General features: G+C 42.2%; 1 protein-coding gene across 1 annotated transcript in view; it reads right to left on the bottom strand.

The window, feature by feature from the left end:
• LOC124798485 (farnesyl pyrophosphate synthase-like) overlaps positions 1-17,259 on the bottom strand; it is a 65,305-nt gene that overhangs the window by 16,222 nt on the left and 31,824 nt on the right. Inside the window, exon 6 of the mRNA XM_047261923.1 lies at positions 1,743-1,820. Within this exon, the coding sequence (XP_047117879.1) occupies positions 1,743-1,820 (78 nt within the window). The remainder of the gene's footprint in view (positions 1-1,742; positions 1,821-17,259) is intronic.

Genomic DNA, 17,259 nt, shown 5'->3' with positions numbered 1-17,259 from the left:
TGGTGGCAACTTGAAATTAGTGGAGGTTGAGGCCTGGCGGATAACGAGAAGAGAGGATATACTGAAGGGCAAGTTCCCATCTCCGGAGTTCTGACAGGTTGGTGTTAGTGGGAAGTATCCAGATAACCCGGACGGTGTAACACTGTGCCAAGATGTGCTGGCCGTGCACCAAGGCATGTTTAGCCACAGGGTGATCCTCATTACCAACAAACGCTGTCTGCCTGTGTCCATTCATGCGAATGGACAGTTTGTTGCTGGTCATTCCCACATAGAAAGCTTCACAGTGTGGGCAGATCAGTTGGTAAATCACGTGGGTGCTTTCACACGTGGCTCTGCCTTTGATCGTGTACACCTTCCGGGTTACAGGACTGGAGTAGGTGGTGGTGGGAGGGTGCATGGGACAGGTTTTACACCGGGGGCGGTTACAAGGGTAGGAGCCAGAGGGTAGGGAAGGTGGTTTGGGGATTTCATAGGGATGAACTAAGAGGTTACGAAGGTTAGGTGGATGGCGGAAAGACACACTTGGTGGAGTGGGGAGGATTTCATGAAGGATGGATCTCATTTCAGGGCAGGATTTGAGGAAGCCGTATCCCTGCTGGAGAGCCACATTCAGAGTCTGATCCAGTCCCGGAAAGTATCCTGTCACAAGTGAGGCACTTTTTTGGTTCTTCTGTGGGAGGTTCTGAATTTGAGGGGATGAGGAAGTGGCTCTGGTTATTTGCTTCTGTACCTGGTCGGGAGGGTAGTAGCAGGATGCGAAAGCTGTTTTCAGGTTGTTGGTGTAATGCTTCAGGGATTCCAGACTGGAGCAGATTCGTTTGCCACGAAGACCTAGGCTGTAGGGAAGGGACCGTTTGATGTGGAACGGGTGGCAGCTGTCATAATGGAGGTACTGTTGCTTGTTGGTGGGTTTGATGTGGACGGACGTTGACCTCCATCTGTCCAATGGCCAGCTTCACACATCCGTCCACATCAAACCCACCAACAAGCAACAGTACCTCCATTATGACAGCTGCCACCCATTCCACATCAAACGGTCCCTTCCCTACAGCCTAGGTCTTCGTGGCAAACGAATCTGCTCCAGTCCAGAATCCCTGAAGCATTACACCAACAACTCCGGAGATGGGAACTTGCCCTTCAGTATATCCTCTCTTCTCGTTATCCGCCAGGCCTCAACCTCCGCTAATTTCAAGTTGCCGCCACTCATACCTCACCTGTCTTTCAACAACATCTTTGCCTCTGTACTTCTGCCTCGACTGACGCCTCTGTACTTCTGCCTCGACTGACATCTCTGCCCAAACTCTTTGCCTTTACAAATGTCTGCTTGCGTCTGTGTATGTGTGGATGGATATATGTGTGTGTGTGTGTGTGTGTGTGTGTGTGTGTGTGTGTGTGTGTGGGCGCGCGCGCCGAGCAAGAGAGTGTATACCTGTCCCTTTTTCCCCCTAAGGCAAGTCTTTCCGCTCCTGGGATTGGAATGACTCCTTACCCTCTCCCTTAAAACCCACATCCTTCCCACATCTTTCCCTCTCCTTCCCTCTTTCCTGATGAAGCAACCGTTGGTTGCTAAAGCTTGAATTTTGTGTGTATGTTTGTGTTTGTTTGTGTGTGTTTGTGTGTCTATGGACCTGCCAGCGCTTTCGTATGGTAAGTCAAATCATCTTTGTTTTTAGATATATTTTTCCCGCGTGGAATGTTTCCCTCTATTATATTCATATCATTGACTAAAATGTATAGCGTACCTGGACCTGGAAGAAGTGCCCCATTTCTAGTAGTACTGCTTTAGCCTGATTGTGTGCTTCAGGTTTCTTTAATCCAGCCTGCAAGAGCGTAAGAACAGAAAACACAATCATAAACTATATCAAAATTTAAATTTCATAACAATTCACATAACAAAAATATTGCTTCATACATAGCCATCCCTATTCTCTGTTCTTCGCAGTTTAAGAGTAATTCTGTAATACAGCAAGAAATACGAATGGGGAAAAAACGGGCTACAATTTCTTGTTGTTCCGTGTTATTCTACCTTGCAGTGTGAGGATGTAGAAAGTATCATTAAAACTGTAAGTCCAAAACACGCAACACAAAGAGAAATGTTTGCTGGTTTGTAAATAAGACAACCTTATAACATAGCAATTATACATTTGGTCTTATCCCATTCCCAATAATAATATAATTTTTTTTCTCTTGATTTTACCCCTTTCCTCAATTACATATATACAATGGAATAATATGTAAAATGAACATAGAATCAGGCAACAGAAAACTACTTATACTAACTTCAGAGCTTTTACTCTTTCTCTAGTGAAAGCACGCACACGTTAGATGGCCTTGGGCAAGTACAGAAAGGGCAACAGCCTCAACGGGTGCGGGGCAAAGTCAGGACATGCGGGGACCAAGCAGCAATCGGTATTGTAATTGTAAACTGTCGAAGCTGCGTTGGTAAAGTACCGGAACTTCAAGCGCTGATAGAAAGCACCGAAGCTGAAATCGTTATAGGTACAGAAAGCTGGCTGAAGCCAGAGATAAATTCTGCCGAAATTTTTACAAAGGTACAGACGGTGTTTAGAAAGGATAGATTGCATGCAACCGGTGGTGGAGTGTTCGTCGCTGTTAGTAGTAGTTTATCCTGTAGTGAAGTAGAAGTGGATAGTTCCTGTGAATTATTATGGGTGGAGGTTACACTCAACAACCGAGCTAGGTTAATAATTGGCTCCTTTTACCGTCCTCCCGACTCAGCAGCATTAGTGGCAGAACAACTGAGAGAAAATTTGGAATACATTTCACATAAATTTTCTCAGCATGTTATAGTCTTAGGTGGAGATTTCAATTTACCAGATATAGACTGGGACACTCAGATGTTTAGGATGGGTGGTAGGGACAGAGCATCGAGTGACATTATACTGAGTGCACTATCCGAAAATTACCTCGAGCAATTAAACAGAGAACCGACTCGTGGAGATAACATCTTGGACCTAATGATAACAAACAGACCCGAACTTTTCAACTCTGTATGTGCAGAACAGGGAATCAGTGATCATAAGGCCGTTGCAGCTGAATATGGAAGTTAATAGGAATATAAAGAAAGGGAGGAAGGTTTATCTGTTTAGCAAGAGTAATAGAAGGCAGATTTCAGACTACCTAACAGATCAAAACGAAAATTTCTGTTCCGACACTGACAATGTTGAGTGTTTATGGAAAAGTTCAAGGCAATCGTAAAATGCGTTTTAGACAGGTACGTGCCGAGTAAAATTGTGAAGGACGGGAAAAACCCACCGTGGTACAACAACAAAGTTAGGAAACTACTGCGAAAGCAAAGAGAGCTTCACTCCAAGTTTAAATGCAGCCAAAACCTCTCAGACAAACAGAAGCTAAACAATGTCAAAGTTAGCGTAAGGAGGGCTATGCATGAAGCGTTCAGTGAATTCGAAAGTAAAATTCTATGTACCGACTTGACAGAAAATCCTCGGAAGTTCTGGTCTTACGTTAAATCGGTAAGTGGCTCAAAACAGCATATCCACACTCCGGGATGATGATGGCATTGAAACAGAGGATGATACGCGTAAAGCTGAAATACTAAACACCTTTTTCCAAAGCTGTTTCACAGAGGAAGACTGCACTGCAGTTCCTTCTCTAAATCCTCGCACAAACGAAAAAATGGCTGACATCGAAATAAGTGTCCAAGGACTAGAAAAGCAACTGGAATCACTTAACAGAGGAAAGTTCACTGGACCTGATGGGATACCAATTCGATTCTACACAGAGTACGCGAAAGATCTTGCCCCCCTTCTAACAGCCGTGTACCGCAAGTCTCTAAATGATTGGACAAGAGCACAGGTAGTCCCAGTGTTCAAGAAGGGTCGTCGAGCAGATGCACAAAACTATAGAACTATATCTCTGACGTCGATCTGTTGTAGAATTTTAGAACATGTTTTTTTTGCTCGAGTATCATGTCGTTTTTGGAAACCCAGAATCTACTATGTAGGAATCAACATGGATTCCGGAAACAGCGATCGTATGAGACCCAACTCGCTTTATTTGTTCATGAGACCCAGAAAATATTAGACACAGGCTCCCAGGTAGATGCTATTTTTCTTGACTTCCGGAAGGCGTTCGATATAGTTCTGCACTGTTGCCTGATAAACAAAGTAAGAGCCTATGGAATATCAGACCAGCTGTGTAGCTGGATTGAAGAGTTTTTAGCAACCAGAACACAGCATGTTGTTATCAATGGAGAGACGTCTACAGACATTAAAGTAACTTCTGGCGTGCCACAGCGGAGTGTTATGGGACCATTGCTTTTCACAATATATATAAATGACCTAGTAGATAGTGTCGGAAGTCCCATGCGGCTTTTCGCGGATGATGCTGTAGTATACAGAGAAGTTGCAGCATTAGAAAATTGTAGCAAAATGCAGGAAGATCTGCAGCGGATAGGCATTTGGTGCAGGGAGTGGCAACTGACCCTTAACATAGACCAATGTAATGTATTGCGAATACATAGAAAGAAGGCTCCTTTATTGTATGATTATATGATAGCGGAACAAACACTGGTGGCAGTTACTTCTGTAAAATATCTGGGAGTATGCGAGCGGAACGATTTGAAGTGGAATGATCATATAAAATTAATTGTTGGTAAGGCAGGTACCAGGTTGAGATTCATTGGGAGAGTCCTTAGAAAATGTAGTCCATCAACAAAGGAGGTGGCTTACAAAACACTCGTTCGACCTATACTTGAGTATTGCTCATCAGTGTGGGATCCGTACCAGATCCGGTTGACGGAGGAGATAGAGAAGATCCAAAGAAGAGCGGCACGTTTCGTCCAGGGTTATTTGGTAACCGTGATAGCGTTACGGAGATGTTTAACAAACTCAAGTGGCAGACTTGAGGCGCTCTGCATCGCGGTGTAGCTTGCTCGCCAGGTTTCGAGAGGGTGCGTTTCTGGATGAGGTATCGAATATATTGCTTCCCCCTACTTATACCTCCCGAGGAGATCACGAATGTAAAATTAGAGAGATTAGAGCGTGCACGGAGGCTTTCAGACAGTCGTTCTTCCCGCGAACCATACGCGACTGGAACAGGAAAGGGAGGTAATGACAGTGACACGTAAAGTGCCCTCCGCCACACACCGTTTGGTGGCTTGCAGAGTATAAATGTAGATGTAAACACAAGTACACACACACACGCACGCACACGCACACGCACACGCGAGATGAAACCAACTGTTCATTTGTTGATAATCAGTAGCAACTGCCTGAGCAGATGTAGTTGAGGAGGGGGTAGAGAAGGAAGCATGAGGCGAGGAGGGGGTGGTGGGGCAGTGTGACGCAAGTCTTTCCACAGATGACTCAGCAGCTGCCCACCAAGACCATGGAGTTCAGAGGATAAAGCGTATAAAGCATAGGGAGAGGGAGAGGAGGAGGAGGAGGAGGAGGAGGAGGAGGAGAGGAAGGTGAATATGAGGGAGGCAGGGAAGGAAGAGAGGAAGGGGGTGGAAAAGGGGGGAAGAGATGAAGAAGAGTGACGGAAGAAGGTCGTACATGATCCAGACCCGGAAGAGTGTTGTGGACAGAAGAGAGAAGGGTCAAGGTAAGGTGTGACAGTGGGAAACAGGTTAGCAGAGGTTTAGGCCAGGGGGACTCTGAGATTGCAGTGTATGTTGGAGAGAGAATTCCCACTGGCGTAGTTAAGAGAAACTTGCGCTGGAAAGGGAGTATCCAAATTGCTCACAAAGTGAAGCAGCTGTTTAAGTCATTTCTGTTCTGGTGCACGGCATGTTCAAATGGATCGTCATGTTAGCGGTTTGCTACAGTTTGGTGGTGCCTATTCATGTGAGTAGACATCTGGTTACTTACAACCACAAAGAACACTGTACAGTAATTGCAGCATAGCTGATACATAACATGATTGCTTTTACATGTGACACTGCCTTTTATAGGGTATGAAATGCCTGTGACTGGACTGTGACAGAAGGTAGTGAGTGGGTGTATGGGACAGGTCTTGCACCTGGGACAACCACAAGGGAATGACATGAAATATGTTAAATTTATTTACAGTTGCAAATACGGACAACCATCAGCTGTGTAATGGAATGAGAACAATGCAAATTTGTGCCAGAGCAGGACTCAAACCCAGACTTTCAGCTTATCACACATCATCACCTTACCAGTAGACTATCTGAGCATGATTCACGGCCAGCTCAAATCTCCATATGCCCATATTTCTAAACAACAGAGCCACTGCAATACTATACAAGGTGACGACCCATGGTGTACAGGAGTGGGAGCACGATTGGAATAGGGATGAACAGGAATACTATGTAGGTTGGGTGGTCAGTGGAACACAACCTTGAGTCATGTGGGTAGGATATGCCTCATGTCAGGGTACGACAATAGGAAAAAAATCTCTGGTGAAGGATGTTGTTGAGCTATTCAAGGTCTGAATGATACTGGGTGATAAGAAGAGTGCTGGTTGGTTGTTGATTAAGAGTTATTGGTCTCAGAGGAGGAGATGGCATAGGAAATCTGTATACGACACTGTCTGTCAATAAAGGCTCTGACAAGGTTATCGATATATTTTGGCAACTCCTGCTTTTCACTGTAGATGTGACATCTAAGGGCGATGATGCTGTAAGGAAAAGACTTTTTGATGTGGAACGGGTGACAGCTGTCAATGTGGAGGTACTGTTTGTAGTTGGTGCACTTTATGTGAACAGCTACATTTATGGATCGACCTGAGAAGTAGAGAGAGACATCTAGGGAAGGAGCTTGTTGAGTTGAGATGGACCAAGTTATGTGGATTTGTAAGTAGGTGTTGAGATGATGGAGGCAAGAGCAAAGATTGTTCCTGCCACGAGTCCATATCATGAAAATGTTAACTTACTTATGGGGGCCAGTTGGACAAATCCTTCCCTCTCCAGTCAACAGCTAAAACTCCTTGTCCAGTTTAGATTCACGCGCAGTGGTACATGGAAACTTTGCAAATACTGAAGTGTGCCATCAAGTCCTAACACCCAGGAATGTTGACAGACAGCATCATTCTGTTGGAGGATAATGCCCACCTACATGTTGCCATCGTTGTTTTGCGTATGCTGCAAAAGTTTCGCTGGGAAGCCCCTACATATTCTCCATATAGTTCTGACCTCTCCCCCATGAGATTTTGATATTTTTGGAGTACTGAAGAAAGATTTGTGGTCATTGATTTGCTTCAGATGAGGAGGTGAATGCTGGATACAATCACGGTTCCCTAGGCCACCACGAACTTTTTTTCCACTTGTGCATTGGTCATCTCTTCGCACAGTGGGAAAAATATATTAACAGTTATGGTGATTACTTTTGACATAATAAACTACACCTATTTTTTCCCAATCTGTCTCCTTTTCATTTGACTGTCCCATATACATAAATAACAACCAGCAGAAAAAATGCTCCTATCAGAGCACAAGAAAGGTGAAAAAGATTGACCGACAAGTGGGGTACCATCTGCCTCATTTTATCTTTCTCAGCACCTTTAAAAAGTTCACAAAAAAATGGCATCTTGTACACAGCCATCTTGGAATCTGCAGCTGGGGTTTGATCCACTGCGAAAAATGGTGAAAAACACTTCTTTTGGGTTTCCTCAGGAACGGCCCACAGATTTACGCAAATGCATCAATTAATTAATTAATTCATCAGTATACCCATCAGTTTAATTAAATCACAGGTATACCTATCATCAATCAATCTATTTAATTTTATGTGCATATTTTATATACACAAGTAGGCTAACTTTGAACCTCTTTATGTGGGATAGGGGTAAAGATACCAAGAAAATTTCAAGGTTGTTCGAGATCAGGATCTTAGCAATACATTGAAAAAAATTCAGCCAGTTTTCCGAGGAACTCCCCATGAACTAATGGTGTCTCCATAAGCCCCATTTAAGCCCACTGCAGACCACATCAAAAGCAAACAGAACCAACTAACTTCCTCTATTTGCCTAAGCAGGAGGAAGTGTGTAATGTTCATACTTTGACCCTGTACTGTAGGATAGTGACACTATGGTGATCCTTTTGCCGGATGTACAAATGGGCCCTTGCCCAAGTTCTATCCAAAACAATTGATCCTAACTTTTTATCACCAACAGAACCAGAGGTATGAGCACTGGAAAATACCATTTCTATGTGCGGCATTTTGGAACATACTAGTAAGCATGCTCTCACATACATATCAATTCATCACATATCTGAAGGATTCAGAGGAGGATACACACACAAACAAGATAGAAAATGTTGATGGGCTTTCAGGTGAGGCCTTCAGAGCCAACAGAATACTCATACACCTGAACAGCTACATTGTCACTGCTGTCTAATTTGGACAAACAGTGCAGTTTGATTGGGACAAAGGATTGTATTGGGTGGAGTGTGTGGGGGGAAAAATTAGGTGAGAAGCGGAAAGAAGGGTCAGAGTGAAGGATGGCTGACAAATGAGAGGGAGGCACAGAAAGTACAAAGCTTGTTTGTTTCATAAAGTCTGCTAGAAAATAAGATTGATTCATGATAACTAGAGACAGCAAAATTCTGTGTAAACAAAAAGTGAAAAAAAAGTTAAGTTTGCGATTTCTGTCAATATAACGTGGAACTGACGGTTTTTATGAGATATCACTGATGTGACATTTCCTGACACTTTGGCACAACTTCTTGTATAAAAATGGTATGTTTTTGGGATACCTTTAATGTGGTGACTCAATTAAACTAGATATTTCTGTAATAAGCAAGTATAAATACGAAAAACATCATCAAATACAGACTTAAATCAGTCACAATCAAGATTGTGCATCCAACAGGTGCAATGTAGGGGTGTGTATGTGTGTGTGCGTGTGTGTGTGTGTGTGTGTGTGTGTGTGTGTGTGTGTGTGTGTCGGGGGGGGGGGGGGGTGTTCACATGAGTGCTCTAGCTCTTTTTCTTTCTCTTTTGTGCACACATGTCGATGATTCAATGCTCCTGCTATTTGGTGGGTGGTATCCTTTACTTCTGAACTTTCAACATTCTGCCAGAACTTTCCTTACTAGATATAAAAACCTATATTAATTTAAGTGGGTGAAGGACCTATATTGGAGTAAACAATGTGGTTAAGCAGCAGATGTGTTCTGCTAAGTATACTTGATAGATCTGTTGAGTGTTACCATCCAATGGAGCTGTTTGGTATGAATAGTTGTCTGTAGATGTCAAACAACACAAAATTATTAATTCTATCTAAAGGATCCTATCACAGTAACTGTACTGCCAAGCAAGCTATTATCATGGTGACCTGACTATTATACAACTGAGTACATGACAATTCTTTGTTCATTACACCACAAGTCACACTCTGTGGTTTAAGTGGAGGGATATGTGAGGAAATGAACAGTCCTATTAACCTTAAGCCTTGAACAGGTGAAGGGATGCCTAATGGAATAATCACAGGTTTTATAACATTATCATTATTAGCTTTTTGTAGAATGGATATTTTGTTGTGAAATAAGATGTTTCAGGAGAGCCTGCAACAGTACGAGTCATAAGAGCTGAAATTATAGGTATATACATGGGCTATCCAATGGTACAGCAGTATCACTGGAGCTTGCCACTAGATGCATTCTAAAGGCCTACCGAGCACATTTACCAGGTAATAGGAGATACTAATGGAGATGCTGTGTTCTGTTAATGTTTTGTTTTATTCTGTCAAAGTAGAAATGTCTTGTCTTTAAAGCAAAAACAATTGCATACTGAATATAAGGCTCTCGGGTCTGTTACACAGGTTGTATCAAAAGAGATTCACTTGATTTCATAAGCCGATATGTGCTACATGAATGAAGGAAAGTTTACCTTGGTTCATCTTACTGCTGATAGGGGTCTCTCTGATGCAGCTAGCTCACTCATTTATTATCCATTGTGCACCGGGTTGAGGTGCCAATAACACAGCAACAAGCATGGTGAAAATTTCATTTTTCAACAGGACAGAGCACGACCACACTGGCACCTGCATGTAAAAGCATTTTTTAACAACGAGCTGCCACAACAATATATCAACTGTGTGGGATGTATGGATATTGGAGTACACCATTGGCTTCTAAAGTCACCTGAGCTCATTGTACAGGGGTTGGACAAAAGTATGGAAACATGGCAAGAAATGCTTGCTTGAACATAAATGCAGATGCTAGCCAAGCCTGCATGTTATGCTATTGTATTTGATCATGAACAGCATCTGTTCAATGTCCTCAATATTGCAAACATCTGTCGTCAGAGAAGAGTTCTGTGCACTTACGAGTACACTATGTCAAAGCTAATGAATTCAAATGTGGGAAATTGTTGGTGGTCATATGGTGTGTGTTTTTGAAGTGGACAACAGCTGCAAAGGTCACTGCAGAATTGAATGCCACACTCAAGAACACTATCAGCACCAGAACAACCCAAAGATAGCTCTACAAGCAGGGAATTGCAGGGTGGCTGGAATTCAAAAACAACTCCTCAGTGATGCAAATCCCTGTAACAGAAAAGCATGGTGCTAAAGTCATAAAATCTGGAATATGAAGCAATGGAACAGTCATTTGGTTGGGTGAGTCTTGTTGCACACTGTTTGCAACTTCTGGACAAGTTTATACCCCAAGAGTGATGATTTTGGTGGCCTTATCATGGTATTCCATTGGCCCCGTGGTTTGTCTGCAGATTGCATTGCTGCCAAGGATTACATGACCATTTTGGCTGATCAGGTCCATCTCATGGTACAATGTAGTTTCCTTAGTGGTGATGGTGTGTTCCAAGACGACAGCAATCTGTTTCCACAGCTCAAATTGTCCGGGACTGGTTTTGTGAGCAAGAGGATGAATAGTCACATTTCCCCAGCCCATCACAGAAACTAGGTTTCAATGTTATTGATTCCCTGTGGTTTACTTTGGAGAGGAGGGTGTGCGATCACTATCCACCTTCATCATCGTTACCTGAAAATTTCACTATTTTGAAAAACCATATAGTACCTGTATCTTGCCATTCCTAGACAACTGGAAGCCGTTTTGTATGTGAAGCACTTTCCTACACTGTATCAGGCATTGTAATGCATTGTGTTTTTGATATTTACATATTTTTGTCCACTCACTGTATGTAGCTGTGTGAAAGACTAGGTGCCTCTCATTCCAGCAACTTTTGGCAACACCACATAGCAACAGCATGAGTGCAGTAACCCTAGACATGCTTGCAAAAGTATGGGACTAGTTTAACTACTGTCTGTATGTTTATCCGGCATTCAGTGAAGGGTACATTGGAAATTTGTAAAAGGTGAATGAAAACTTTGATCCTGAACATGTGCTCCTGTATCAGTGGAAAGATCTTGGTTTTGTGTAAGCTGAGGTTTAGTGAACAAGATGGAGCCCTTTTTTGTCAACAGTTAGATGCAGGGACTATTCAGTCCCCCAGTAATAACGATTTTGCTCTCTACCTATGCTCGAGTTTCTTCTTGCCAGCCTTCCTGTGCCTCAAGACCACCAGTAGTTTGGCTTGACACTCTTCAAACATCCTACTGTGACAGTAACTAAAGTACTGTTGATTAACTATTGATACATTTACGTCAGCCTTACAACCACCTTTAGTAAGATCCATCACCAAGGTGTTACTGGTTATCACTCCGTAGTATTTTCATTATTTCACCACCAAGCCCTCACAGGGAGCTTCTTACTTTAATCACATGCTGTCCTAATACTTCGCAAGCCTCAAAATGTTCTCTCCTTATATGATGAGCCATGTCAAACTGACAGCAGACAGCCATGTACATTGAGCATTTGCACCCAGCATTTAAATGCCTGTGGAATCAATACCCACATGCAGCTGATGAGAAGGCAGAGCCTGCAGCAATAATCCTGCCTCCCACAATGCCCAACAGTGCCGTAGCCCAGCTCCTTGCTCCACCACTATTGTGTGCAGCTAAGTGTTGCCAGAACAATGGTCTGGACGCCGCACAACTCCCCATGCTCCACACATGGTCACATACAGTCATTGAATTCCCATCTATGATGTAAGCAAAAGCTGACAACTTCTCTAAACTTGGGACACGAACCTGTGTTAGGGAAATATTAATTTTGTGATCTACCTTCACCACATAAGTTTGATATCTGATGATATCAATTCTGCCCATTTGCTTGCCCTGCCCATGTAATCTCTTGATGTTTAGAACCATCACATTATTTCTGTCACTTTTCCACTGAGATTCATGCATTTTCAAGTGTACTTATTTAATCAACACCATCAAACACCAGCACATATGCAGCTCTACCACACAAACAACACTCTTACACTAGTCCTCACGGATTCTGAAAACCTCAGTTTCTTCCCATAGCACTTAACCAGAAATAAATGCTATTGCCAGCATCTACAAGTGACATTGTTATGCAGATCCCATTAACTTAGAGAAGTTGTTTAACTGAAAATCAAATGCAGTGTTTTCAGGCTCTTAGATTATCTCCATATTAAAACCATACTTTTCAATCAGTCTCTATTTCTACACAGGGGATTCTGGCATGATGGACAGTTTTATACCCACAGTTGCCAGTAAGATACTACACACCAGAACAAACAGGGCATGCCACACTGATACACAGCATCCACCAAGAAAATTGTTTGCTGTTTCACAGGTTAGTACTTATCATGTTTACTATCTCTGCAACCATCCCAACCTCTTCACCTTACATAGGAGAGTGAGAATTAATTTTTAACTATTCCATCTGACTCCACTGAACAATTCCAGGAAAATCATTAAAGGAACTGAAGTTTGAACTTGTTGCCTACCAAAACAATGATGTGGAATCTCATTACACTCCCTGATTTCAGAAAACATGTCTGGAAACTCTTGCACATTCCTTTATCAGTATTACAATCGTAGAAAGGGAGAATTGACTATGCCAGGCCTACAGAGTGACTTACAACACAGACTACACCAGCAGTTTTCGCATTAATACGTCTTTGTAACCTCACTTGGGTTCACCTAATCCAAACCTAAAGCAAGGTAATTTCAAGGGATTGTGGCTAGGGTTTCTCGGTGACCACACCATGAGGCCTCTGCACCAGGATTGCTTTGGTAAAGGGCAAGTGTCTTGTATGCTGGAAACCAGAACAAGTCATTTCACTTGCAAACTGTCCGTATGTTGATGGGTAAATTTCACCAGAAACTTCGCAAGTAAATAAGCCCAGGGTAAAATTGTGTGCAATCTCCCTCGCCCCTCTTTCTGCATACTTTCCACTATATTTACACTGAGTACACAGCAGCTCATCCTCATATGCTTACGCAGGTGTTCTCTCTCTACCACAACTTTGTAACCTTTTCATGAATTGTTTGACACTCTTGGCCAAGTTGGTTGTGTAATAAACAGCAGATCTACACTGTTATATTATGTGTTTTCAAGATGAGCTAAAAGCCATTTGTTCTCTCCACCATGCAGAACTTCCTTCCTTCCTCTTTTACAAGCAATTATGGCTCTAACATCAATATACTACCGTGCTGAATATTCAGGCATAAAACACCTACTTAAAACAACAGATAACACAATGCTCATTAAGAAGAAAATCTATGATGGGTACTCATTGGATTATTAAAGGTTATTTTCATATCAGGGAAGAGACTTGTTTCACTACATAGAAGTGGGGCGGAGAAGTCTGCCCAAGCTAACAGGGGCCCTTCACCAAGAGATTATCAAATTCCAATGCTGTGATAATTTAGAAAATCCCACCAAAATTAGAAAATCCTGCCAATTGGGCAGGTGGGGGATGGGGACAAGGATGGGAGGAAAAGGGAGAGGAGATGTGTGTGTGATACTGTGATAAACACACACTGGTTCAGGTAACCGTGCTGCACTACCCGCTGGCTGCCTGCTTTAAGCATACTTGCTTCAACCATCGTACAATTCACTCACACGAGTTATATTCTGTTCGTTATGGTCAGGCAACATATTTTAGTCTGTTTATAACTTGGAACCCCTACTAAATTGTGTTGCCAGGAGGTGGCCTATGTATAATTATATTCCTCAATTTGTTGAGTGTTCCCTGTAATTTACATTTGGTACGACTATCTCCTGAGAGCACATTTTGTGAGTCCAGTTCATAACAATTCTGACCATTTACATTTCAAATAGCCACTCATGCTATGAGGCTGCTGACATATAAGATATACAATGAACAAAGTGGAAGGAGTGGGGGGACAAGATTTCATTCAGAGGTTTCTGCATAACCTCTAATTTCTACTCATTATCTTTGCACACAAAGTCTTAACATGGTCTAGTAGGTCCTTAGCATTCTACCTACGCCGCCAACATAGCCAGGTTTTTTATCTCACTTGGATCGACACATACTTCTACATCATTCTTCTGTGTTATCTTGTACTGACAGGCTCTTACAGTATTATACTCTTACTACCATTGGTGTTGTGACAAATATAGAATTCCACCTCTATCATCATGATGTGGTATTATCATTGCCCCTCCTGACACTCGGAGACCATTTTTTCAATCCAAATCTGCTTCTTCATATACGTCATAATTTCATGCCCCACCTCCTCATTGGTTGCCCCCTCCATATTTCCCACATACCATTATGCCACTGAGTAGCACTTGCAATGGATCATCATTGGCTGTTTCACTCTATGTATCCTCCATTAAAAATTTTATATCCTCATTACTCAAATCAAAGTTTGGGGAAAGACAGACAGACTGATTTTTATAGAAAAATGAAACATGGTTAAGTGAGGATAATTCACTAAAGTGATGTTTTCCTGTACTGGTGTTCCGCCAGTAATCAGTAGTATCGAAATTATATTATTTGTTATATGCTGAGCACAATCACTCCACTTACCTTTTCAGCCTTATGAAGGTCTTTGTCTACCTAAGTGTAAGTGAGCAACCTCTCGCTACAGACACTCCCTAAGTCACCATGGAGCGTAGTGTTGGAAGTCTGATGAAAAATATAGATCATTCAAGTCTGTCAAACTCTTCATAAATCCTTCAGGTCATTTATCTACTGAATAATAATTTCAGTATTCTAATATTTAGGCCTGGGTCTACCATGATTGTTCTACTTTTCATGCTGCCCTGTAAAATCCTGTTTCGACCATTGAAAAACCTACACAACTACAGAGACGTGAGATAGATATGGCACTTCCATTGTAAATTAAAAGACAGTTCTACATATACAATTATTTCTTGTAAACTCTTTGTGCAGAATATGCAATGCGCAATACCCAGGGTTGCAGGAGGTGCCACAAGATGGACAGGTAATCATGTTTTTCTAACCTCATTCAATAATTCCTTTCAGGTCTACTCTTAAAACCCCTCTGCATGACTGCCAGTCTATGTTAATTTGTATTGAGCTATTATTCATTTCATTTCATAAGTTGGTACCTGTTAGTGTGTGCTCTTTCCCAGCCAAATTGCTACATAGAAACTGGACTCAGGTTTTGACCTCTTCCCCTTCTGCCGGCAGTGCTGATGATGTATCCAAACTGCACATGTTTCAGATTTCTCAAGCCAGCTCCATTTTCTCATGCAAACTGGAGCCTGGTACTGCTAATGTCTTGTTGACGAGTGTCCTACGCCCTGCTGAAACAAACTGAAGTCAGGCTTTGCCTTATAGTTGTAGCTGCCAAAAGTACAAGCACCTACACCTTTAAGGAGTGCCAACACGACAATGCCTCATCCCCACCCTCCTCTATAGAGCCCTCTTCACTTGCTAACATTTCTCCTCTCTCTTTGCTATCCACAGATTCTGCCCAAAAACTTGTGTAGATGCAGGTTTACCATAGCTGAGCCACCCCTACACTTACTACCAGCCATTTAGAAAGTTAATAACTTACAGTCCTCTTAACCATCAAGACAAATTTTATGACTACCTAATTATACTGATTTGCAATGTCATGGGCAGTCGTTTTTATTGCTAAACTAACCTCCCTGCTGGTGTGAACACCAATCGTGTCTGGTCTTACAGCCACAGTGCTGCAGGGTGAGGACTTCACGCTTCAGCATTTGTCCATCAGTATGAGGTTCTGTATGGTACTCTGACTGTTTTATTAACTGCTGCTTCGGGGCACCACCATTCCATAATGACTGAACAACATGTATTATGCTTTTTCAACACAAAGAATTTCACTTACTTCGTGTAGCCAAGCATTGGCTTTGAGAAGATCTGGTAAAAAAGGAACTCATCATTCCCTGTGTGATATAGCCTAAGTGATTACCAATATTCAGGAGGAGCCGCACAGCATCGCTGAGGCTGTCCTGTAATGTTGAACAAAGAACTTGGCTCAATATTGATGTAGTTGTACTCCTAAAGCCATTCGCAGTACAATATCACTTGCCATATACGTTCCGAGTGCCCTTGCACAACATGAATGACCAATCTATCTAGTGAATAATTTTCTCCCAAATACTCGATAGATCTGAACAGTCGCCACAGGGTTGGTGCAACATTATTAAAATTTGAGAAGCAATGCTGAACAGGACGTACGGCTGATGCTCTCCAATATTACCGTCACATCAGAAATGATTAAAACTTTATAGATCCTTCTTTGTAACACCCATCTACTATGTTACATCTGAATGATCTGCATACTATTATCCAACTATGGTTACTGACATTTTTCTGTTCATCATAGCTAATATCACCACTCAAATAATAGCACCCTTTCAAGTGCTTTATTTAGCTTAAGAGTCCTCCCTATCTCGCTACTACACTGCTGTTAGTGTAGACCAATTCTGACTTCACAATAACCCAGCATAACAATCTGCTTGCTGTGCCGACACTGAATTTGAATCCTATAGTTTACATACCTTACCTGTTGCCAGGATTTTATTGCAATAACATATTACCTGGCAAACTAATGGCTTTTCAGTCATTAATGGACCAACAAATGCCTACAACTATGTCACTATACGACCTCCAGCGCTGCACTCGAGCTAAAAATTACCTTCATTCTGATGTGATTTTCCAAACTGAAACCCATATTTATAAAATTGCTCTCTTATTAGCTGAGGCTTTGACACCACTGTACCCACAGATAGTACCTATAGGGTATGATCCAGTATTCATCACTGCCAGTGACAGCTGGCTGTTCACCGTACCCACACTACTAATGGCTACCATAATTTGTTATGACCATGCCCTTGTAAATCAGGCTTACCATGCCACTTTGACTGGTAGTAGCCATTTGTTTAATAGTTCCCACTGTGACATCATCACACCGACAATTAAACTGTCTGCTCAATTAGAGTACACT

This window comes from Schistocerca piceifrons, chromosome 5 (genome assembly GCF_021461385.2).
Source record: "Schistocerca piceifrons isolate TAMUIC-IGC-003096 chromosome 5, iqSchPice1.1, whole genome shotgun sequence".
Classification (NCBI taxonomy): domain Eukaryota; kingdom Metazoa; phylum Arthropoda; class Insecta; order Orthoptera; family Acrididae; genus Schistocerca; species Schistocerca piceifrons.
This window is presented reverse-complemented; position numbering and strand designations above follow the sequence as displayed.